Raw genomic sequence first — 24,083 nt, forward strand, 5'->3', positions numbered from 1 at the left:
CCTGGAGAGCAGAGGCCTTCCTTCCCCGCCAGGATGTGCAAGCACAGAGATGGAAAATGTTAAAGGGACCTTGCTTCGCTCGCTGACAGCCAAAAAAACCCCACTCCAGCTCCAACCTCACTCTTTACTTAGCAGTTTCACCTCAGAATGCCCACCTGGGTGGGGTTTGGCTGTTCTGTTTGGTTTTAATGGATCTGGGGGTCAGTTTAACCCTCTGAGTTTGTTGCTTTGGTTTGGTTTTTAGAAAAGATATTTATTGTGTTTAAGTTTAGATTTAACTTTGGTTTTGATGTTGCTTATTTTTGGGGGGAGAGGGTCAGAGGAACTACTAAGTTGCCCCCTGCTCCCCTGGACCTTCAGCTGCTGGTGCTGGGGGTGTTTAAGACCTGGCTTAGCCCTTGTTAGCCTCTGGTTAGTGCTTTGTTAAAGATCTGGTTTAGAGTTACGTGCCTGTAAGCCCTGCCCCCCAAACCTGGGCTGAGGACAGTCCAACTTGTGAAACCCACACCCTTGTTGGCAACACAGGTTCCTTGGGACACCCAGGCCTCTGGGGCACCCAACCATCTGTCTGGCCTCTGGTCAATGATCAGCCAGGGGTGTGTCTGCTCGGCCCGTCTGCTCAACCTCTGTACCTCCTCCAGCTCTCCCTCCGCCCAGCACCTCCCTCAGGCCTGGAGCAGGGTCACCATCTTACAGATGGGGGAGCCGGAGCCCACAGAAGCGGAGAACTAGTGAGTGGCAGCTGGACACCAGACCCAGAGAGGCCCTTGAGGAGCACTGTGTCCAGAGTTTATTCCCGCATATGAGAATTATGAGAAAAACGAAGGGGAGAAGGTTCACAGTGGTCAAATGAGTTTGGAAAACAAACATTTCACAATTACACAAGAGGTTTGTCTCTCACAGGACCTCTCAGAGCCTTTATTAAAATCCATGTCCATATGCATCTCCAAGAGGAAGAAACAGGATTCAGACTTCTCAAGCTCATTTCACCACAAATCTCTCTCTCTTTCTCTCTCTCTTTTTTATAACCACAAATCTCTTTATCGTGAAGCATCTCATGGGACTTATGCTTCACAGGACATGTTTTGGAACTGGATTCACTCAGTAAATATTTATTGAGAACCTACCACACGCCAGGTGCTGACAGTAAAGCAGTCCCTCCAAGAATGCCCAGCTTTTGTTCTCAAATACTTTCCTGCTCCTCATTTCATCTCATCCTCACAGCACCCGGTGTGAGGCAGGCTGAGCCGGGATCACCAGCGAGGGAACTGGGGCTCGGGAAGGGGAAGCCTTGAGCAAGGCCATGCAGCAAGTGAGCTCCTCCAGCCACACTCTGGGAAATGCTAGAGTATGTGGCCAACCCTTCACTTTCTAGAAGAGGAAGCAGAGGCCTAAAGAGAAAATGTGACCCTGCAGCTAGTAAAGGATGCCTGGGCTTCCAAACCGCCGGCAGGAGCTCTTCCCTCATCTGGACCACAAGTCCCTCCACCCCCACCCCCCTACCGGGCCTGTCCGGCTCTCCCTACCCTTGGGGTCACAAGTTGTCCCAGCCTCAGCCCAAGCTGCTCCCTTGGCCTCTCTGATTCCGGGAGAAGGAGGTGGGTAATGGAGAGGAAGCTACACAGGTGAGCCAACTAGGCCTCTGGGGCTCCACCCACCATGAACTCCTCAAAGGGTTAAAGTTCACCCCGCTGGAGAGAGCAGCCCAGTGTGGCTGGGGGCTGTAGGTTTTAGCGATGTCTGTTAGTCCCTTTAACTTTTTGTCCTGTTATGGATTTATCACATCTGGTTATCAGCATGTTTAGTCCCCGCTGGCCACGTTGGGGGCTGGAAGTGACATTGGGGGTTTTAGTTGGGGCAGGCCCCAGTGGACATTTAAAAGCACAGTTATCAGCTGGTTAGGTGGAGGTTTAACAGTTCTACTTCCCCCCTAGAGTTTAGCCTTAGAGGTACAGAGCTCGCCCCCTCTCCAAAGGGAATGGGATGGCTTTGCCCTTGGCCCCAACTTCCCTTGGTGACAAGTGGCCTTCTCCCTCACACCCAGCAGCGCCTCACACATACGGCCGCTTAGCCAGCCTGTTCTGTCTTCCTCATCAGCTCAGCAGGCACAGAAATCCCCATGGGATGGCCACCTCTTCCCCATCTCCTAGTCTCCCTGCAACCTCCACTGCTTCTAGGAGACCTTCCGGACCAAGGTGGGCCCGTTCCAGAGATGGCAGTCCCACAGACACTCTCTCAGGGTGGCAGTCTTTCCAGTAGGATCTGAGCCCCCCACTCTTCCCTTTGCTCCTCAGATGACCCTGGTGGACCCTTCCTACCCGCCTTTGGATCCTAGGACCAGCACTTGCTGCTTCCCAAAGCCTTCCTGCTTCTCAGTGTGCTGTGGCCCTCAGGTGGCCCTTGACAAAACCTCTGAGCCAACAGGGCAGCTCCCTCCCAACCCGCACTCCAGCCTGCTTTCCTGGAGGGGTTCCAGGATCTCCCCTATGACCCTGGTCCCTTCCCAGGTTTAGAAAGAGACCAAGGACTCTCCGTCTTCTAGGAAAAGCCCCTCCCCTGCCCAAACCACCACTCTAAAAGACAGGGACCCTGGACAACAGAGAGGAAGGGAACAACCTGGCCGGACAATTGTCCTTTTACTAGGGGGTGGGCGATGGGGAAGGCACGGATGGGGAAAGAGAGAGCTCTGCACCTTTAAGATAGTGTTTTTAAAGTTAATTAATTAATTAATTCTGGTTAATTACCTTTGTCGAGCAGCCACTCATCTACTACTCGACCAAGCCGGTAGGGGATTCTCTGTCTAGCAATCGCCAGGCGCTCGTTATCAAAGTTTCCTTGGAAAAGTTTAGAAAGACAGTAGGTTTCTCAGGCGGCGAAATTAGAAAAGTAATTATGCATTTCTCAGGAGACTCAGAGTAAGCAGCGACATTCAACGGAGAGGGGGCCAGGTCCACCCAAGGCGGGAGAAGAAACGCGGGTCCCTCGTCCTCCCTCCGGTCCCCCTCCCTAGGCTCCCATGCAGAGCCAGCCCCACCCTGGGGGCGGGAGCGACCCAAAGAAAAAGAGAGGGACAAAGAAGAAAAGGAAAGGGGAAAGGAAGAAAAGGCAGCTGGAAGGTCAAAGGTCAGAGGTTAAACAGGTTTGTCTGTGCTCTCCCTGTCTGCCCACTTCCTTCCCCATCCCAGAGCGGGGCAGAGGGGCGGGGAGGGGCATTTAGCGGGTTTAAGTTGGGGGGGGGAGGCCTCGGTGGCCGGCGGGTTACTGCGTTTAGAGGGCTGTTTAGAAGTGGGAGGGATGGGTTAAGCGGGGGGTTTATGCGGCATTTAAGGGGTGGCCCAGCACACGCATTTAACAGTGAGATTTCAACCACTTCTCGAAGCCCCCTCGGCTCCCTTTACCTTCTGTGCTCAACCCCCAGCTTCCCCTCACCTCCCACCCCACCCCACCCCACCACCAGCTTCCACCTGAATCCCCCCAAGCCCCCCGCTGCTCTCACTGCAGGCACTTCCGGCTTCTCACCCTGGGCACAGGTGCCTGCTTGTGGCAGCTGGATGTCACCCAGCCGCCTCGCCCACCCTTTGCATCTCACCTCTTCCACCCCTGGTCCACCCTACAGGCGCCCCAGCCCTCCTCTGCCTGGCGGCACCTTGCTCTCTTCCCCTCTCTCTCAGCTTCATTCCAAGACCCTCAGACTCCTGTCCGCTCAGGTCCCCTCTCCTTCCAGCCCTGGGGAGCCCAGTCCAGCTCCCACTTGAGCCTTCCTCCTTCAGGTTCCTCCCCCCACAATTCCTAACCTCCACTCCTCCTCTCAACCCTGGCTGCCCATCTGGATACACACCTGCTCTTCTCTCCACTCACAGGGAGGAAGGAGGATGTGTGTGTGTGTGTGTGTGCGTGTGTCTGTCTGTCTGTGTCTGTGTGTCCTGTGAGCTCTTCCCCAAGGCTGTGGGTGATCCCAAACTGCAGCCGTGGAAATAGAAATGATTTCCTTTGGAAATCTGGCCACTCTACCCACTGAAACCACTTACACGATCTTCAGTAACATTCATGCCGGGGGCATTTTCCCTCTCATCTCCCACTGCACAGCTGTACTACCTGCCCAATGAGACCTGGGCCTGGGCCTGGGCCTGCCTGCGTACACATCCTGTTAATGAGCCCATGGTGTATTCACACGAGCATGGATGGGGCCTCCCTAGGTGCTTACGAGGCAATGAGACCCTGCCTTCCCACAGATTCCACAGGTTCTGAATCCACAGATTCAGGTCACTTGTGTTTCAGACAAAAATGTATCATCCATTTGTTTAGTCACTCAACAAACATTTCTTGAGTGCCTGTTCTGTTCCTGGTGCTGGGTACTGGAGATGCAAAGATGAACGTCCGGTCCTTGACCACCGGGAGCCCCAGCCAAGCAGGAGAGACTGGCAAGTGACCAGCAGTGTCCTGTGTTCTGTTAGAGGTAGCACAGCCCTGGGGATGGGGCTGAGAGGGGCCCTAGAAGACACTGGAGGAGAAGTATAGTAGCCAGAAGAGTGTCAGATGGGGGAAGGGAGGGAGAGGGCACACACAGACAGAGGCAGAGAGGCAGGAGGGCAGGAGGCGTTCAGGGACCTACCTGCACTGGGATAGCTGTGGGTGCATCTGTGTGTCTGTGTGTGGCATGTATTTGTGTGTGGGTCCTGAGAAGACGGGAAGAATGTATGTGTGTCTCACCGGCACACATAACAATTCTAACAAAAGCTCCGTTTACACAGCACCTCTGAGCACCTCTGCTACGCCACGCCATTCTAGCACTCTCCTTAGGTTATCTCACGGAACTCTCACAGTACGGCTATGAGGTAGATATTATCCCCAACTTTCACAGGTAGAAACTGAGATCCAGAGGAGCTAAATGACTTGTCCAAGGTCACACAGCTTGTCAGTCGGAGACCCAGGATTTAAAGCCTGGTCCTGCTGACTCGGAGTCCCTGGGCTGTGTCTCTGAGCTCCCTGAGTCTGGGCCACGCACACTGCTGTTGCTCAGGGTGACTCTCGGCTTTCGTAAGGGATCTGCTGTCACAGGGCACACAGGCAGCCACCAGGCCCTCAGGGTGCTCTGCTTGGCAGGTAAGGGGGCACCCAGTGGCCTTCCGCACCCCAGCCAGGGGTCCCTGAGGAGAGGAGAGAAGGTGTGACTCCTCTAACCTCGCATCCAGCCTACGGGGCTCCAAGGGGAGGAGCTCTGGCTTGACATGGTAAAGCCTTCATGCTCCCCAAGTCCAGCCTTGTCCAGTGTAGGCTGGTGTCTTCACTGCTACAAAGGTGGCCCTGGTGTGTGTGTCTAAGACAGAGCGAAGTCTGATGCCCGCAGAGCCTGGCCTGTCAGTGTCTGCGCATCTGTGGGACTCAGCATGGGAGCGTTTGTGTGCCTGAGTTGCCCTACACGTGCCCAGGCCCTGGTGTAAGCTGGCATCCCACTGTAGGGCTCTTTTTTACCTCGTGTCTGTCTGACCGTATGAATATCTGCAGTTGTCTGTGTGTCTGGGGCTGGCCTGTGTGTTTGTCAGCCTCTGAGTTTCCTAGGGGCCCGTGTGGTTCTCTCTATTTCCAGGGCCTGCCTGAAAGCGTCTGGGTACAAGCCTACACGGCTGTGAGCCGTGAGCCCACACTGGCGTTTTCATCCTAGCATGTAAGCGGGTGCATGAGGGTCTGTGCACTTGAACCTCTCACTGTCCTTCTGCCCACGGCTCTCTCAGCCAGCACGGGGCAGCTTCTCTGGGCAGCACTTCTGCCAGGAGAGGGGCTGAGCCCGAAGACGCTCTCTCTGCTTCTCAGGGGCTGCTTCTCAGTCGGCACCCGCGCGTGTGACTCTGCAGTGCTGCTCAGCCTGTATCTCCACATCTCTGTGTTTCTGCGGTTCTTCTGCAGTACCTCCACGTCCCCTCCCTCTTCATCTCCCGCACTGGGGCTCTCTTCCTCTCCCTCCCAAGGCTCTGGCCACCTCCTCTCTCGCTGGCTGGGTCTGCACGACAGCGGCTCCATATATCTCCCTGCACCCCTCTGGGAGCTGCCTCCGTCTCCGCTTCTGTCTGGGTGACTATTTCCATCTCTCTCCCTTGCTCCTCCTCTGGTTTTCTCTCACTCTGAGGCTCTTTCTCTGCCTCCCTCAGATTCTTGCAGAGTCTCTGCCTCCTCATTTCTTTCAGGTCCTCATTTCTGTCCCTCCCCTGTGCTCCTCAGACCTTGGTTTGTCCTCGGCCACCACAGGCTGTCACACTGTTGAACTGGGTCTCTTTGCATCCCCGTGCTCCCCCAGCCCCAAGACTGCGAGCTCCCTGCAAGCAGGGGCTGTATGCTGTGTCCTCAGGGCGCGGCACAGGACCTGATACTAGTAGGTTGTCGATGAAGGTTTGTTGAAGGCACTTGACCTATTTTTTGCTCTCGTTGTCACTTGTCGCTCTCTCCTTTTCACCATGTCCCTTACTTCTTGAGACCCTGGGGTTCCTTTTCTCTGGGTCTCCATGGTTACTTCTCTTCCTTTATCGAGATCACCTAATATGAACCTTTGACTTGCTCTTTGTAAAGACCTGGGTTCTTGCCTTGGTTCTATCCTTGGGAACAGTCCTGCCTCCTTGCCAAGATCCGTTTTGGGTTACTTCTGGATCTTCTCTCTTTGGTTTCTGCATCTGCCTCCCCATTTCCGCCTGTCCCTCTTTTCTCAACTCATCCTTCCCTCAATTACGACAGACTCTCCCTACTTCTACCTTCCTTCCCTCCTCTCCTCCCCCATCCACAAACTGGACCCTGACCTTGCATCCTTCCCTGTTCAGCTGTGCCGCCTTCCTCCTAGCTGACCCACTCCCACAGTCTCGCCCCCACCCTACAAATCCCAACTTTTCCCTTTAGCCCTGCCCCGCCATCGTCCCGCCCCTACAAGCCACGCCTTTCCCGCAGCCGAAAGCCTCGCCACTTAACCCCGCCCCCGGTGCAGGCAGCTCTCCTATCAGAGGCCGCCCCGCCCGCCCTGCCCCGCACCTCCCCTGCGCCCCGCGCCGCCTACCTGCCGGGTACCGCTCGTTGACCGGCCAGCTGTCCACCTGCAAGGTGGCATTGCCGCCGCTTCGAGTGAAGCGCACCACGTGGTATTTGCCGTCGCTCACGATGGCGTTGGGCTCGTCGATGGTAATGTCGTCCGTGCCCACGTTAAAGATCACCCCCACGGTGCCCTGGTCCTGGGGACAGGGAGGTAGAGGTCAGGGATCCGGAGGGAGAGACCGTTCACTCCTTCTAGAACTCCACCTGTGAACACCACCGGTCCAGCTCGGCAGCATTTAACAGCTTCACAACACACCTCCCAGCCGCGTCTTTACTGGACCTTTTCACCTGCCCAAGGAGGTGGGCAGGCTTGTCCCCTCCCTGCCTCATATGCAAGCAAGGGAGTAACTGAGGTTCAGCGAGGTTGGGGAAGCCACCGTGGGGTGCACAGCATGGGCCTGGAGCACTTCCACTGACCACACCTGCCTGTTGCTTTTTGGTTCAATCAAAATGTTCACAAATGTTCACAGGGCACCTCCTCCACGCAAGGGCCACTGAGCCTCCAGGCCCCAGACAGGGACGACCAAGAGAAACCCAGGACCAGTGGGACCACAGAAGGTGGAGGCTTCACCAAGGCACAGCCAACAGAGAAATCCACAGAAGCCAGCCCTGTGCCTGAGGAGGGTCTGGCCTCCCCACTCCTCACACCTCCAAGCTCAACCCTCGCCTCCCCTGGCTGTTCTGCACTGGGCGAGTCCCTGAGGGCTCTGGCACCAGGGCATTGGCAGGTGTCAGCCCATGGAGGTCAGGCCTGAGTGCGGGGGCAGCCCCTTTGCAGTCAAGGGGGCACAGGCGCAGGGTCTGGACTGTGTGTTCTGGAGGGAGTCAGGTATAGAAAGAGATCAAGAAGACAAACCATGTTGGGCTTATTAAGGGAAGGTGAGCTTGGGGGTGTAATGGTAGAGGATAGGGCCAGCAGCTGGGAAGGGACAGGAAGAGGAAAGACAGGGACTGAGGCCTGGAGAAGGGGAGCAGAGTCAGTCTGAGCAACCTCTCCCAGGCCCAGGCTCCAGAGAGGACCTGCATAGGGAACCCTCAGAGGCCACCCAGGATCCAGCCCAGGAAGAGTTCTGTCCATGGTGCCAGGGTGAGAGGGAGAGCCTCACTGAACCCCTAAATGGTGCCAGGTCCTCTGTGGGTACTGTACACACATGCTGTCTTCATCCCCACAGCAACCCTCTGAGGAATAGACAGCATCCCATTCTACTGAGGGGGAAACTGAGGCTCAGGGAAGCTAAGTAACCTCCCCCAATCTCACAACTCATAAGGACGGACCCCCAGATTTGAACCCCAGTTGGCCTGACTCCAAAGCCAAGTGCTCCCTCCCGCTTTGCCCGCCAGTCTCGGGAGACACTGACTCAGAGTGCTGGAGGTGGGGGTGATCTGAGAGGCTACTGAGGCCAACCTTCCTTCAAGACCAAAGACGTCTAAAGAAGCCAGTGGAAGGCCCACTCGGCCCTAAACCTGAGCCCTTATTCCATTCCCCTGTACTACCCAGCAGCACCCCCGAACTCGGCCTCCTGAGTTCCTGCACCCCTCCTCCCACACAGGACAGACACTCGCACAGGCTCACACAGTCACGGGGACCAGATCAGCACGGAAGACACTACACTCCTGGAGTCTTCCTGAAAGACTGTTGCAGTCCGGCCTGGGCATGAGGAAGCATTTAGTTGCCACCTCCAGCATGCAACAGGGCTGAGGGGCTTGGTGGCCCTGGGTGTGGGGATGGGGTGACTCACAGACGGGGCAGGGATTGGGGTTTTGCAGAGAGAGCTGGGGGGGCAGGATGTGCAGCCGTGGCCCACTTGAAGATCACGCCCTATCCCTTCCCCACTGTGGGTCCAGTTCTCCCCCTCCTGGAACCTGGGAAAGACACGCGCACACACACACAGAGTCATACACACACACTCACACACACACACACGAGTCATACACACTCACACACACACACACACAGAGTCATACACGTGCAGCGTCCCTCAGATGCAGCAAAGCAGGGAAACTGAGGCCGAGCTTGCCTAACAAAGGGTACTAGCAAGCCGCATTCATCCACCACCCACAGACTGACGACATCCAGGGAGAAGGGGTGGTCTCTGCTCCCCACGTGAGAGGAACAGACCTCAGTACTACTGTCAGTAATAGAACAGCATCAGCCCCTTGGGTGCCTCTGAGGGTTTCTCCCCACGAGGCTCAGCTGGGTGGTGACAACGGTCAAGGAGCAGAAGTGGTCTGGGAGCCGGGATGGCAGAGGGCTGTCCAGGGCAGCTGGAAGGCAGGACACCTGCGTTTCCTAGGAGGCAGCCGAGCCCAGAGCCCAGAGCCGTGCACTCCAGGGGAGAGGCAGCTCCCAGAGCTGCTCCCCACGTGAAGTCAGTTGTCACTTCTTTTAAAGTCATTAATTCCTAATTCCCCAATTACCTCATTAGGCGGCGGTGGGAGAACGAGGCCGCTCCTACAGCAAATAATTATGGGAGTCAAAATTAATTTGGCAAAGTGGAGCGACGCTTTATTAGAAACGTCAAATTGCTTTTCTCTCATTTTGCTGCCGCCTCCCCACTCTCTGAGAGCTGCTAATGACGCTGCGGTGGGAGCTGATATATCACCAGGGGAGAAGGGGGCTTGGGGGCTGCCCCAGGGGGCTTCAGCCCGTCGGGTGCCCAGCTCTCCCCTCAGAGCTGACCTCTCTCATGGCTCCCACGCTTCCTCCAGGGCCCCCGACCCTCGCCAGGCTCCTCATCCCAGGGGCAGCCCCGCCCCGCCCCGCCGGCTACAGCACGAGGCACCAGGCCTCGTTCCTCCATAACCCTCGTTCCTCCATAACCCGGCACCAGGCGAGGGCTGTGGGCAACTGCTGGGAGGGCAAAGGAGACTCCTTCTCCCTGCACCCTGATCCCCCTGCCCCTTCTCCTCAGCACTGGGGAACCCTGTCCCCTAAACCTTCAGGCATATCAACAGAAGTTGTCAAATGAGGCGGACACAGTGCACCACAAATCTGCTCACCCAGGTGGATGCTCACAGGTGCTCAGGACATTAGTGGACACGGTGCTTCCCACGGGCTGGGCGAGGAGTGTCCTCAGTGCTTTATATACATGGTCTCGCTTATTAAACCTGCGAGCATCGCTGTCCGCTTATCATGCCATTACACAGATGAGGACACTGAGGCTCGGAGACACAAGGTGATGCACTAGGGCAGAGCAAGGACGCGGCAGAGCTGGGACTCAAACCCAGGCATCTGCTCCAAAGCCACACACCACCTCTCAGGACTATGTGATGAGAGAGCAGCAGCCCTCACTCACAGAGAGGGACCCGGAAACACAGTCACACCTGCCACGCAGAGTCAGGAGACTGAAACAGCAGCAAACGCCACACTGCCAAGAAATACAAATATAGAGCGACACACCCGATCAGAGGCCACGAGACTGTCCCCCACGGCGCCGCCCCCCAGCACTCCTGACACGATCGATGTGCACGGGGCCCACACTGTCACATACAGTCACCGTCCGCACTGCCTCTCACGCAGGTGGAGACGCTCACACGCACGGAACTTGCAGGCCTTCTCCCCAGGCTACTCCTTACTCTGCTTTCCTTTCCCCCTTGTTTCCCTGCCCGGCCTCCCAGGCCCGGTGTCCATCAGCTGCCACTTCTACTCCAGCTCCGCTCTGTCCACGGTCCATCTCTCCTCAGACCTCCTTCCTTCCCTCCCTCGTGTCGGGGAAGGGGTGTGCAGGCTGGGGACCCTGCAAAGCTGTCGTGTAAGGAGGGGCCAGAGCCCAAACGAGCCTTCTCCCCTGGCTCCCTCACTCCCCTGAAAGCTCAGGGCCCCCCACTCAGACCCTTCCAGCACACAGAGCCTGGCCAGCCTGTTCGACCCTCCCAGCTCGGGGTCCTGGCCAGGGTCACCATGTGGGATGCGGGCAGGGAAGGAAGGGGGCCGTAAGCGGCTGCATAGGTGGAAAATGGAGACTGAGGTCAGAGGCCCAAGGGTTAAGACAGTGGGCCGGGGGCAGGGGAGAGGCTAAGAGCACAAATGAAATGCAGCAAGGCTTGAGGCCACAGGGAAGTGTGTGGGGCCAGAGCAGAGAGGGGGAAGAAAAGGGGCCGCCCGAAGACCAGAGTTAGGATGGAAACTGTGAGAAGAGGAGCCACAGGCATGGCGGGGGGCCTAGAGGGAGGCAGTGGGGAGCAGCAGAGGGCGAGGAGGGGAGCTGGGCAGAGAAAAGCAGAGCTGGGCAGGTTCGGAGGCCAGAGCAGAGATGTGGGGTAGGGCCGAGGTCAGGGAGGAATGAGCAGGGCTATGGCCAGAAGGGCTGTAAGGGAGGCCGGGTAAGGGGGCGGCTGGGAGGGCAAAGGTCATGGGAACAGTAATCAAGGGCAGGGAGGCCCGAAGGAGGGGACAGGAAAAGGTGCAGGACACAGTGGGAGGCATAGGCGGTGCAGGAGTGAGCAGGCAGCAGCCCAGGGCAGTCACAAGATGGGGATGTTCCCACAGGCTGCAGGAGAATGGCCGGGAAGGCTCAAGGAAGCCCCTGAGGTCTCAGGGTGGGGAGCTGGGGAGCTTCAGGTGAGCGGAGGTGGCTCTGGGGGCCTCAGTGAACAACCGGGAGGAGAATGGGTCTCAGGTGCGGAACCACAGACTGGAAACCCCAGCACTCAGGGAACAGAGGTTCTGAGGGCTCCACGGGAGGGAAAGATGCGAGGTGCTGGTCCCATGGCAAGAGAGGACTGAGTGGATTCGGGGCAGAAGGCTGGGGGGTCGGGGGTGCCAGCCCCGCGTCCTTACGATGTGCAGCTGCAGGTAGTCCCCGAGGCCGGAGGCGCTGTCCACCCGCACCAGCACGGCGCTCCGCTGGTGCGTGCTGAAGCCCACGGCCAGGCGGTCCATCCTCGTGCTCGGCCGGTCGTTGGGAGGCCATGTGTAGGTGATGAGCGCTCCCCCCTTCCCAAAGATGTATGTGGTCCCGGCTGCAGAGAGAAGGAAAGGGAGACAGAGATACGAGGTCAGGAGGGCGAGATTAGCAGGTCCTTGGGGCTGTGACCAGAGCACTGGGACACCAGGTTTAGGGTACGGGGGCTTCAACTGTGATACCCACAGCGGCCACCAGGCCCTGCCCTCCTAGGGAACAGTTGACAGGCGGGTGCCTGGGTGGGAGCCCGTGCAAGCGCGCAGACAGATGTAGCCGCCTCATCAAGAATTCTAGCTTTAATTACAGCAAAACAGAGAGGTAATAGAGAGAGTGACACACAGAGAGAGAGAGCCCGGAGAGAGGCTGGCTGCAAGGGGACAGAGAAGATCGCCAGGGACGGGCAGGACCCAAGGGGCCTGGGCCTGAGCCACTCGGCTGCTCCCAGGGCTGGCAGAGGTGACAGGTTCGAGTATGTACTTGTGTGGGGCCTGAGTTGAGCAGGCACCAAGGCAAAAGCAGCCCCAGGCGATGGCGGCCGGAAGAGCAGGGGCTGTTCCTCTGACTCACAGCCTGCAGGCTGGCCCCGCTCCAGCGCCTGCTCCCCACCCCCTCCCAAGCCCCTGCAAATCCTGGTCCCACTTTGCCCGGACTCCCTGCTTCTACTCCCAGCTAGGGGGCTGCCTGGGTGCCAAAACGGGGTGTGGGGGAGGGGGGGTACTGGAGCCCTGCCCAGAAAAGAAGAGACAGACAAGGGGGTGGGGGGGTAGAGATTGACAGCCAGAGGAGGAAGGAGGCAGAGAGACAGATGGACAGAGAGGGACAGAGAGGGGTGTAGGTGAGAGAAGGCGGGAGAGTGGGAGCCAGAGATGATGAAGGGATCCCTCTCCCTACCCTCTCCCATCCCACCCTCTCTCCCCCTCTGTCTCCTCTTTGCCATCCGGCTGCTGCTGGGGCGGGTGTGAGGTCCCTAACGATCTCAGCCCCAAAATAAACCCTATTAGTCGCCTTGTTCCCTCCTGTGGCTGCCTGGGCTCCCTGAGGGTGGGGGCAGACTGATTGCCAGGATGGAGGCAGGGGTCAGGGCTGGTCGCCCAGTTTCCGGGAAGGGAGCTTTGTCTGGGAGGCCTAGAGGACTAGTACTCTGGGGCCTTCAGAGAAGGAAAGACAACAGTCTTGCATTCTTTAGAACATAAATGGAGCAGATGAGACTCATAAAATGCTTAATTAAATAATTAGCCACTAACAACTCCTCTCAAAGCACTTCTTGCGGGTAGAGGGGTTCAGGGGAGGACTTATCCAGAGAGAAGGAGAGGCAGATGGGGCGTGAGGGCACAAGCCTGGAGCAGGCTGGGAGAAAAGCAAGGCCTTGGGGGTGGGAGAGCCCTGGGTGGGATGGGAAGTCCGGGTCGGGGAAGGCCTGGGGTACTTCCCCGGAGCCAAAGCGCTCTGCCAAGATGGCAGCCAAGCTGGTGACACTAAGGCCAGGCCTCTCAGGCACCTTGGGGTCTCTCACCTCAGGGACTGGGAACCCCACTGTAGTTTGGGCAATCGGGGATCAGGGGTCTCTATCCCAGGAAGCTCCTAGGCCCCCGAAGGAGAGGGGACTCCTGAGTGCCTTGGAGGGAGGTACCATCTGCCCGCCCAGGAGGAGCTGAGAAGGGAAGGCTGTTGCCTGGGTCCCAGAGAGGCAGTGAGGCCAGCAGGGGGCTGGGGCTGGGGGGGCAGGAGCTGTCACCCAGAGTGCTTGTCATCAGGGCCCTCCGTCTCCCCAGGCAAGGCTAGAGGGGAGAGGTGACTCCCGGGGGGGCAAGGCAGGTGGGAAAGAACCACCTTGATGTCAATTAACTGACATCTTGCCACAGCACATTGCAGGGAAAGTCCCCGCGCAGAAGATAGAGGGAGCTCGGCTCTGCCCCTCCAAACTGAGGTATGCTTCCTACCTGAGGGCCCCGGAGGCTCAGTGGTGAGATCTGAACTCTCAGGATGGGGTCCCAGGATCAGGGTGGAGAGCTGGACTGGGGCAAGTGAGCCACACATCCGCCTCCAGCAGGTCACTGCCTGGACAGGGCAGGGCCCGAAGGCTAGGAGCAGGGTAGGCCTCAGTCAGCAACGGTCTCTCCACTCCCAACACTGCAGCACTCTGGAAAATCGGCTGTTTCCATGGTAACCGTAATAGCCAGGGTCCTCCCTTCCCCCTCCACTCACTCACAAGCTGCATGTACAAAATTTGGGGGGTGAGGAGGGCCAGGGGCGCTAAGATGCTGACCCTTCTCCACATACACCCCTCCCTGCTTCCCAGACCAGAGGCTGCTGCCTCTCACCCCCGGGGCTCCAGCGCCTCCCAGTCAGACGCGGGAGGGGCTTACTGGGTTTCTCGATCCCTCAGACCCGCGAAAGAAACTCCATCTACCTGGAGCCTCCCAAATCTCCCAGGTCTAGGGGAAAGGAGGCCCCTTCTCCTCACTTTCCCACCCCAGGAACCCAGACAGCACATCAGGCTGAGCCCGGAGAGGGCGCGCGGAGCGAGCACGCCCAATGCCCCATAGGGCAGTGAGGCCGGAGGGATCAGAGACGGGGCGGGTGCTCCAACCCCGCAGACCCCGCACCCACACACAGGCCACGACGCAGCCAGCTGCGCACAAAGACCCAGTGTGGAGAGGCAGACCCCAGACGGGAGACAGCCGGGAAACATGGCGGTAAGCGCACAATGACGGGCCCTGGCAGGCGGCGAGGGCAGCGGCTGGCTGGCACTGCGCAGGACGGGACAGGCGCACGGGTCCCCGCCCCCGAGGCCCATGGCGCACGGGCCGCACACCCCCGCCCCAGCCTCCCCCGGTCCCCAGCCAGGGCCCTGCTCGGCCGGGCCTCCCCCGGGATTTATTACACAGCTGCTCTCCCACTGCCGCCAGTTTTTTCCGGGGGGGCTGGCCTGTTAAAGCCTAAGGGCGTTTATTACACGGTGGGGGGATCGGGTGGAGAGACACTTGTTGGGCCGAAGAGGTGAAGGATGAATGGTTTATCGGACTGGGGCGGCACTAATTACCCTGGGGAGACATTTCTCTCCCCGGCACCCGGCTCCAGCCCGGGCGCACAGGGCTCGGGCTGGGATGAACGCGGGCGGAGGGGCGGGACTCCGCCTGGTCCCTCCCCGTCCCTCCCCGCCGCGCTGCGTAGGCGTAGGCGCCTCCCGCCTCACTCCGCAAGCCGTCCTCTGCCCTGGCCACCGGGCGCCCTGGGTCGGGGGGCGAAGGCACATGGAGCCCAGGACACCGAACCACAGCTAGAACCTCTGAAAGGTTCCGGAGAGGGCTCCAGAGAAGAAAGGGGCCAAAGCCAAGGCCCATTATGTTGCCCTAGGGTGGTCCAGACCCATTGTTTTTGACCTCCCCAGGAAAACGCTAGTGAGCTACAAAGTACACAACATTGCAGTGTGGAAGGGTGGGGAGCAGCCCTGAAGCCCAAGGCAAGACAGCCTCTGGCCAGACACAAAATGCCCCAGGCCCAAGTGGCCACCACCCAAAGGCCCTGGCCTGGAACCTTCTGCCCACACCCAACATAGTCCCCTCAATGCCTCCTGGACCCAGAAATTCACTGATCCAATAGAACACTAAATGATCAAGAATCTTCTGTACAATTCCCACACACCTGCATTCTAGAAAAAAAAAGAAAAACCCCAACCAACCATTAATAATGGTTAGCTTACCCAGACCCGAACAACATAATCATCCCATGTGAAAAACCACCCATGCAGTGCTGCCCCTGTGGTTCAAACTACACGTGCAGACCCTCTGTCTGCCTGTCCCTGCCGCATCAGAAGCCATGACAAAAACCTTCTGGTGGATCTCGAATCATGAGAGGATAAAACGTCTTGTACCATCCAGGAAAGCCGCAGTCCTGGGTGCCCACAGCCCACGCCAGCTCTCTGAATACAGACCCTCACAGTCCGCGGGGTTATCTCTCCAGGTCCAGAGCCCTGGGCTCAGGTCGCTCTTGATCCCGGAACAATAGCCCCTCAATTCTTAAGCCTGTTCTTGGCCATAAGACATCCAGTCAGAAATCCAAGTGAACACACCCATATCCAGCAAATCAAATGAAATGCCAGCCCCCTTTAGAAGCTGGAGTGATGAATCCAGAACCCGTGGAAACTCCTGACTCAGAACCGAACCGGGATTGACCCCTCTATTCCTGGCCTCAGAGGGTACAAGAAATGAAGGTCAGGGGCTGCAAGGCTCGTAAAGGGCTCTGAAACTAGAATCAGGGTCAAGGATCAGGAGAGTGTCTCCCACTCACGCCATTTTTAGGACCCGGGTGTACTGGTCCTCCCAAGCTCAGACTGACATCAGGTGCAGGAGTGTCAGTGAGTGTCCGGCAGGTCAGTAGGGATATTATGTAACGGGTGGGGTTGAGGGTGGAAAGGGAAAGGCAGGAAAGAGTGAGGAGAGGAGGGAAGGAAGGCAAGGAGGAATGCAGGAAGAACGCAAAGAGTCGGGAAGTGGAGACGCAGGTGCAGGAAAGAGAGGCTTCTCACACTGGGTGCAGCCAGGAAGATGCTGGCACAGAAAGGAAGGGTCTCCCCTGGCCTACAAAGGTCTCCCAAGCTGGCCTCTTCCTCTACCCAAGCATGGGGTCTCAGCAGAAGCCCATCCTGTCGCCTCCCCCCACATCTGAGGTGCGCCCAGGTGAGGTTCAGCCATGACAGCTGGCCTCCTCCCTCCTCTTCTATCCGTCCTTTGACCCTCTTCCTTCCTCTTCACTGCCTGACTGTTCTCGGGCTCCTCCACTCGGTCTCCCCACCACCTTCCATCACGGCCCTGCAGCACCCTCCACCTCCTCTGCTTCCACGTGGTCCTCGGCAGCCATCGGCCCTCTTGGGGCTGTTTGTCTCCTCTGCACAGCAAGGGAGTCTCTGAGGCCATCCCAGCACCAACATTCCATAGGTTCCCCCAACACCCCCCCCACAAGCTCTTTCCTCCATTTTCTCTCCCTCTCCCCCAGCTCTTTGCATCCCGACTCCAACTCCTTCACGGAGCCTTCTTCTGGCACTTTGGCTCCCAGGTCCCTCCTTCCAATCTGCTCAGCTCCCCTGGGCCAGCCCCTCTCTCCTTTCCTTTCCCCTTTCACCTCCTCTCCTCTTCCCCCCACCATGATTTCCCCCAATAGCCTTTCTTCTCTTGTCCCTTCATGCCTCTCCTCATTGCCCAGAAAGACCATGTCCTATCTGGGTGTCTCTGGGGACTGAGCCTCAAGGGAGTCAGAAGGGATGATGAAGGGGACAGTGAAAGGCAAACAGGGCCAGATTGCTCGCAGGGAGAAAAGGGGAGTTAAAGTCAGGTGCAAGGTGTGTGGGGGAAGTGGAGCAAGGAGCCTAGAGAGCATTGCACAGAGAGGACCCCAGCTGGGACAGGGGCTAGCCAGGGACACTCTGCTGGGCAAGGGAGAGGAAAGGAATGAAGGAGAGTGTTGGAAGAGGCCGCTCCTGGGAACTGGATGAAGAGAAAGTAGAGACATGAAGAAGATAAAGGTGAACTAGGAAAAAAGGGGGAAGGAGAGTAGAAAAGGGGTGGAAGGACTGAAAGTGATATGGGGGAACAAAGATTGGGAAGCAAGGATGGACAGATGTAGAACAATGATGGGGAGGCAGAGATGAGTGCAGAAATAGAAGGCCATGAGGGCATAGATGGGAAGTGAAGATACAGGCATGAAAGATGCGGGCAGAACAAAAATGGAGTAAAAAAATATGAGAGGGGATGGATGAACAGAAATGGAAGTGATGGGAATACAGAAATTAGAGGCAACAAGGTACAGAGTGAGAACTGGTAAAGGAACAGTGATGGGAGTCAAGATAAAAGGTGATGGAAGCATGGAGATGTCAGAGTGCCAAGATGGGAGGTGACAGGGGTTCAGAGATGGGAAGTGATGGGAGGACAGGTATAGGAGGTGATGAGGATATAGGGATGGGAAGTAATGGAGGTACAGAAACGGTGAGTGTTGGAGGGATGAGATGGGGACCGAAGATGAAAGGTGATGAAGTATATGGATGGGAAGTGATGGAGGTACAGAGATGGGAGGTGATGAGTTGCACCATATGGGAGGTGAGAGAGGTACAGAAACGGTGGTACCCTATGGAAAGTGATAGCAAGGTACAGAGATGGGAGGTGATGTGGAGTACAGAGAAGGGAAGTGGACTAAAATGGGAGGTGATGGGGGTCTCTGGGATGGTAGGTAACAGGAGCTTTGAGATGAGATGTGAAGGAGAGACTGAGATGGGAAATGATGGAGTCTGACATGGAATAAAACGTGAAGAGGGACACACATGGGAGGTAGTGGGGAGGGCAGAGATTGGAAGTTATGGGGATGCAATAATGGGAAGTGATGGAGGTACACATAATACGGAAGAGATGGAAGAGGTGGAAGGTGGCAGGTACAGAGATGGGAAGAGATGGCATCCAGAGAATCTTAGAGGTCTAAGGTATGAGGTGATGAAGGGACTGGGCTGGGAGGGCCAGCAAACCCACAAAGGGCAGAAACCAGAAGTGACAGAGGTCAGAAATGGAAGGTGATGGAGTCTGAGAGGGAAGAGGAAGTAGGTTTTGAGATGGAAGGTTATGGGAGGGGGCGCTGAGATAAGAGGTGATAGTGTAAAGTGATAGAGGACTGACTCTGGAGGTGATGGGGAGACTGGGATAGGGGAACAGAAATTCAAACAGTGGGAGGTGGGAGATGCTGAGGATCAGGGGTGGAGGCAGGGCAGAAATGAAGAGGTGTGGAGAGGAGAAACCGGAGATTCAGGGAATGAGGCTGGGAGAATAATGGGACAGTGGAGCGAGGTGACTGCTTGGAGGTGGTGGAAGGACAGTAATAGGGGAAAGACAGGACAAAGACGGGACAGTTGCTGGAGGAACAGACGTAAAATAGAGACAGATATGAAGAGGTGAAAGAGGCAGAGATGGAACACGTCTGAGCCAGAGATGATAGGTGGGACAGAGGTGAGACGTTGGTGGGGGACAAAGATGAGAAAATAATGGGTACAGAGATGCTGCACCAGCAGTGGGAAGGCGACGGTGAGGCAGAGGTGGAGGTAAGCCAGGTGGAGAAATGATAAGGGGCAGGGATGGAGGAGGTGAAGACAAGAGAAACGGAAGGGAGAGCTGGGCAGAGAGGATGAAAGGACAGATGGGGAGGTGGTGAGGGGACCTAAACAGGAGGGTGATAACAAACCAGACATAGGGATTCGGAGGTAAAGGTGAGGCGAGGAATGAAAGTGATGAAGACAGATATGAGGATGATAAAGGGACGGGGTGGGGGGATTGTGATGGGGAGGCGAGGGTGGGGCTGAGATGCTGGGAACCGAAGATGGTAGGTGAGGGGATGCGGGCCCGCAGGGCCGAGGGGCCGGGCCTCGGCGCTCACGGGCTGGGGTGCGGCCCGCGGGGTCCAGGGCCGCGCACACGGGAGGCCCTGGGAGCCAGCCAGCCGGCCGGTATCGGCAGCGCCACTTACCGTGCCCGCCGCGGGTGAGGAAGGGCATGCGGTTGATGGCGATCGGCACGGTGCCGTGCTTGCTGTGGAAGTGGTGGACGTGGTGGGTGGTGCTGAGGCTGGAGGAGACCCGGGCCCCCTCGGCTGCCCCAAGCAGCAGCAGCAGCAGTAGCGGCAGCAGAGGTGGCGGCGGCGGCGGCACGCGCCCGGCCAGGGCGGGGGGGCGGCGCGGGCACCCCCCCGGCCCGCTCCCCCCGGGGGGCATTTCGGCCCGGGGGCGGCCGCCTCACAGTCCCATGGCCGGGGGCAGGGACGCGGGGCTGCGTAGCCCCGCGAAGCCCCCCTCCGGCTCCGAGCCCCGGGAGGGGGGTAGGGGTGAAGAGAAGGAAAACCAGAGCCCAAGCCTCGGTCCCGAGCCAACGAAATCAACTGGATACCGCCGGGAAATCCGGGGTCCGCAGAGTGGCAACGCCAAGGTCCAGGACGCCTGGGTCCATCGCGAGGAGCTAAGGGTCTCCCCGCATCCCGGCGGGGTCGGAGCGGCGCAGAGGGCCGTCAGAAACCCGGGGGAGCGCCCGGGGGAGGGGGCATGGTGCCGGGTGGAGAGGTAGGGGAGGCGCGGGGGCCAAGCAGGGAGGGGAGAGCGGGGGAAATCCTGCAGAAAAACCGAGCCGGGGAGGAGGGGGACTGGAGGAGAGAAGCGGGAGACCGACGGAGGCTAGGGCCGCTGCCGCTGCCGCTGCCGCCCGACGGAGACAGGGGAAAGGAGGGAGGGGCCGGGGGAGGGGGGGCGGGAGAAGAGAGAAGGGAAGCAAATCCGGGTGAGGGGGGAATGAAGGGAGAGGAGAGGAGGGGAGAGGAGAGGAGGGGAGAGGAGAGGAGGGGAGTGGGGCTGAGCAGAGGAAAGGCGCGAGCCTGCTAGATTCCGGCGGAGAGATGGAGGCAGCGGAGTGTTGCTGCAGAGGCTGAGAGGGCTGGAAGGGAGAGGGAGGGAGAGAGGAGGGAGGAAAGGAGCGGAGTGGAGAGGGGAGGCGAGGGGAGGCGAGGGGAGGCGAGGGGAGGCGAGGGGAGGCGAGGGGAGGAGGAGCGCGGGAGAAGGAGGGGGCAGGGCGGAGGGACCCGGGCGGCTCCCGATCTGCGGACGACGCTGGGCAGCTCCACCGCGCGGCTCCCGGCTAGCCCGCTCGGGGCTCGCCTCTCCTCTGCGCGAGCCCCGCCTCTCCCCCGCGCCCTGGCGCGCGCTCCCCTCCCGCCCCCTCCGGAGAAGGGGACCTGCTGAATAATTGAACAGGACTGAGGCTAGCAGAAGAGGCCGCTCTCTCCCACCTCCTCCCTCCCCCCCACCTGGACGAACCCCAGGAGTGCTCGCTGGTCCAGGGCGCAGAGATGTGGACACCGCCACCTCTGCACGCACGCCTCGGAACACACGTGCACGCTAGGATGTGGACAGGCTCGGGTATGGAGACACCCACGTGCCCATACAGGCATCAGTGTGCACGCACACACACATAAGCTCAGATACATACATGCATACATGTGCTCATAGACACTGGCACACGAACTCACACTCAGCCGAGCGTGTACACATGCTCATGGAGGCAATACATGCACACACACATACATGTTCGGTCACAGGTACTGAATGAACAGCCAACGTACACACGGACGGCTCCCTCCAGCTCACCGTCCAAAAACAGGGTCACCCATACGCATACAGACAACGCACCCAGAGGCTCAAAGGTGCTCCAGAGTAAGACAAGCCACACACACAGTCCCTCGCCACCTCTCCAAAAGGGTGCTCCCCTCCCCCACACACACCCTCCTGGACTCCTCCAATCCTTCCTGTCCACTTCCCCTGCCCCTCCCGCTGCCTCAACCTCTACCTCTGGAGAGGGGAGTTTCCAGGATATTTATCCACTGAGTGGCCCACTTGTGACAAAACCCTTCCTGGGCCACTTATGTCCAGCTGAGGAAGTCACTTGTCCTTCTAGGGGCCCCTCCACTGAGATCTGTCCCCTCCCAGACTTTGGGACACCTCTGGGAAGCACGTGTCACAGGCCCAGAGGTAAGTGCAGGGGGGCTTTCTTCCCTTCCTCTGGATGCCACCTCGGCATGGGGCCTGGGGGGGGCTGAGGGGGGGAGATGCTGAAGGTAGAGAGGGAGGGAGGTAGAGATGGGACCTGGAAGGAGGCAAAGAAGGAGTGTCATAGGGTGAGAAGGAGAGGTGGTGAAGAAAGGGCAAAAGGAAGCAGGTGCGAAAGGGGAGGGAGGGGCTGGCTCCTGCTTATTGATTCTGAATTCTGTTTTGGAGCAAAAACTGCTACCAGGAGCCCCACAAGTTCTGCACCCAGGTCCTGGGTGCAGTCAGAACCCAGGACAGCTCCTCTGCCGCAGCTGCCACCTCCCCAGCCCTGCTAGATGCCAGGGCCCCATTTGGCCCCCAGCCCTTCAGAAGGGGAGAAAGGGGTCCTCAGAGGCACCCGGGAGGAAGTTTCCAGGTGGTGCGTGGCCCCATGAGGGAGGAGAGATTGCAGGCTGAGGAGCAGGGCTGGGGCCCCCAAAGCCTTGTCCTCCTGCCCTCTCATCCCGTGCACGCTCTTGGCCCTGGCACTGAGGTAGAGACTGACAGAGCTCTGAGCAGGCAGAAAATGTATGGTCCCGGAGGGAGGGAGGGAGGGAGGGAGGAGCCAGTGGCAAGAGGAGAGGAAGGGAAACCGCCTAGAGGCCAATCAATACCAGTGAGTGGGAAGTGGAGAGCTGGAGGGGGTGACGCTGGGGATCGAGGGGGAGAGACAGAGGGTAAAAAAGAAGGGAGAGACAGGTGTGCAAGAGATCAATAGAGGCTGTGGAGCAAGTGGAGAGAAGAGAAACACACAGAGGGGCAGAGATGGGGAAGAGCTGACTGCCTGAGCGAGCCAGAGACAGGCTCTGGGAGACTGAGCTGCCAAGGGGAGCTGTCCTGACCTCAGCCCTGGGACTTCAGGCCCTGCCAGGAAGCGTGCCTCCTTCCAGCTTCCTTCCTCTCTGAGTTCATATTCTCTTTTTCATTCTCTCTCCACTCTTCTCTCTCCCATCCTGGAGATGACTTCTCTCCCTCTGATCTCTCTCCTGCCTTCCCAGGGCAGACTCCTGAGCCCACAGAGGTACCTTCAGCCCCAGGTGTAATGCCCATATCCCAGACGGAGAAACTGAGGCCACACAAGGGGAAAGGCTGTCCTGAAGGTCGGACTCCTCCTCATTCCAGTCTCTTTACCACCAGACAGCTCCACACCCCAGGCCCAACCCTCTAAGGACACCTGGGCCATTCCCACCCGCCTCCCTCTCTTCAGGCACAGGGGCCCTTGGTGCCCAGTGGTGCCTCCAGGGCCTTCACACTTGGGGGTGAAGCAAACAGGCCTCTGGGCCAAGTTCCTGCTTGACGTTGTGCATCAGTGGAGCCTCAAGAAGACCCGCCATAGAGAGACAGCACGAACATGAAACAGCCAAGCCTGGAGAAGCGGGAGGAGGCACAGCTTCAAGAGAAAAGGGAGTGTGGCTTGACCCAAGATTCCTGCCTCGACCCTTGGGGCCAGAGATCTCAGAGGTACCCCAGGGCCAGGGTTTGGAGGCTCCCAGATTGCACCCACCTTGTCCTTACCTCCATGGCTTTGCTCAGGCTCTGCCACCAGACACACAGACCAGTGCTTGGGGACAGTGACACTTCCCAAGACGTGCCCAGCCCCAACTCTCCCTGCCTCCCACCTGCCCCCAGAGAAGTTGCTCCAAGCTCCCTTCCCACCCCTGCTGAAAGATGGCTTGACTCCCTAAACCACCATCCCTCTCTACGCTCCCTTCCAGAAGGCTCCATCATGTGGGAGTGTAATGGTGATGATGGGCAGCAGCTCTTCTCAGCCCTGATGCCCTGCAGCCCGGGCCAGCCATGCCCACCGTCGGCACCGTCTCCATCTCCGCCACCGCCCCCAACCCAGGGACTAAATGAGCAACAGGGGCAGCAAACTTTAGGGACGCCTAGCTTCTAGCACCTGTGATTTAGGGCAGGGAACTGCCTCTTACTGAGGCCTCAGTGTCCTCAGCAGCTAAATCGGATGGTTGGTCTCCATCCTACTGCCTTCTCTGAGGACAAATTAAAAGGGCTTTGCAAGCTGCAAAACACGAAACAATCAGTGGGGAATGTTACTGTTAAACAGCAAAGTCACCACCGTCCCCAGATCGCCCGTGCAAAGCTGAGTGAGCTGGAGAGGACGACGCCCAGCCCCGTCTCTATTCCCTGGCAGCCAGGGCTGGAGCGCCCCTGAGCTGGCCATTGTCTGGAGGCTGGAAGGTACAGAGAGTGGCAGGTCGGACAAGAAAAATCCTGGGGGACAGGACGGGATGTGGAGGTACCGAAGAACAGGTCTGCCTTAGAGCACCAGGAAAGCACTGAGGGAGATTGGTGGGCATTCTCACAAAGTAGAAGAAAAAATCAAGACCCACGCAAGAGCCCAATCCCTGAAACCAGTAGGTTATCTATCCCGTAAGAAACTCAGGACTCTGCCCAGATGGCCAAGGCTCTGCAGTGTGGCACAGAGGCAAAGGCCCTGACCCCCGTTCTCAGCCCAGATCTACCGTTCACTCCTCCAGAAATCCACC

The 24,083-nt window shown here is 58.3% G+C and overlaps 1 protein-coding gene across 15 annotated transcripts in view; it reads right to left on the reverse strand.

Moving 5' to 3' along the window:
- NRXN2 (neurexin 2) overlaps nucleotides 1-24,083 on the reverse strand; it is a gene marked incomplete at its 5' end in the record, with an annotated part of 99,345 nt that overhangs the window by 17,306 nt on the left and 57,956 nt on the right. For 8 of the 15 annotated variants that reach the window (XM_082661131.1, XM_082661132.1, XM_082661130.1 and 5 more), the window contains 3 exons: nucleotides 2,745-2,834; nucleotides 7,037-7,208; nucleotides 11,852-12,033. In XM_082661131.1, the coding sequence (XP_082517257.1) occupies nucleotides 2,745-2,834; nucleotides 7,037-7,208; nucleotides 11,852-12,033 (444 nt within the window). Of the gene's footprint in view, nucleotides 1-2,744; nucleotides 2,835-7,036; nucleotides 7,209-11,851; nucleotides 12,034-19,475; nucleotides 19,720-24,083 lie in introns of those variants that run through there. The other 7 variants (XM_082661128.1, XM_082661133.1, XM_082661123.1 and 4 more) reach the window with 4 other exon arrangements.

This window comes from Grampus griseus (genome assembly GCF_964374135.1).
Source record: "Grampus griseus genome assembly, chromosome: 8".
NCBI classification, from domain to species: domain Eukaryota; kingdom Metazoa; phylum Chordata; class Mammalia; order Artiodactyla; family Delphinidae; genus Grampus; species Grampus griseus.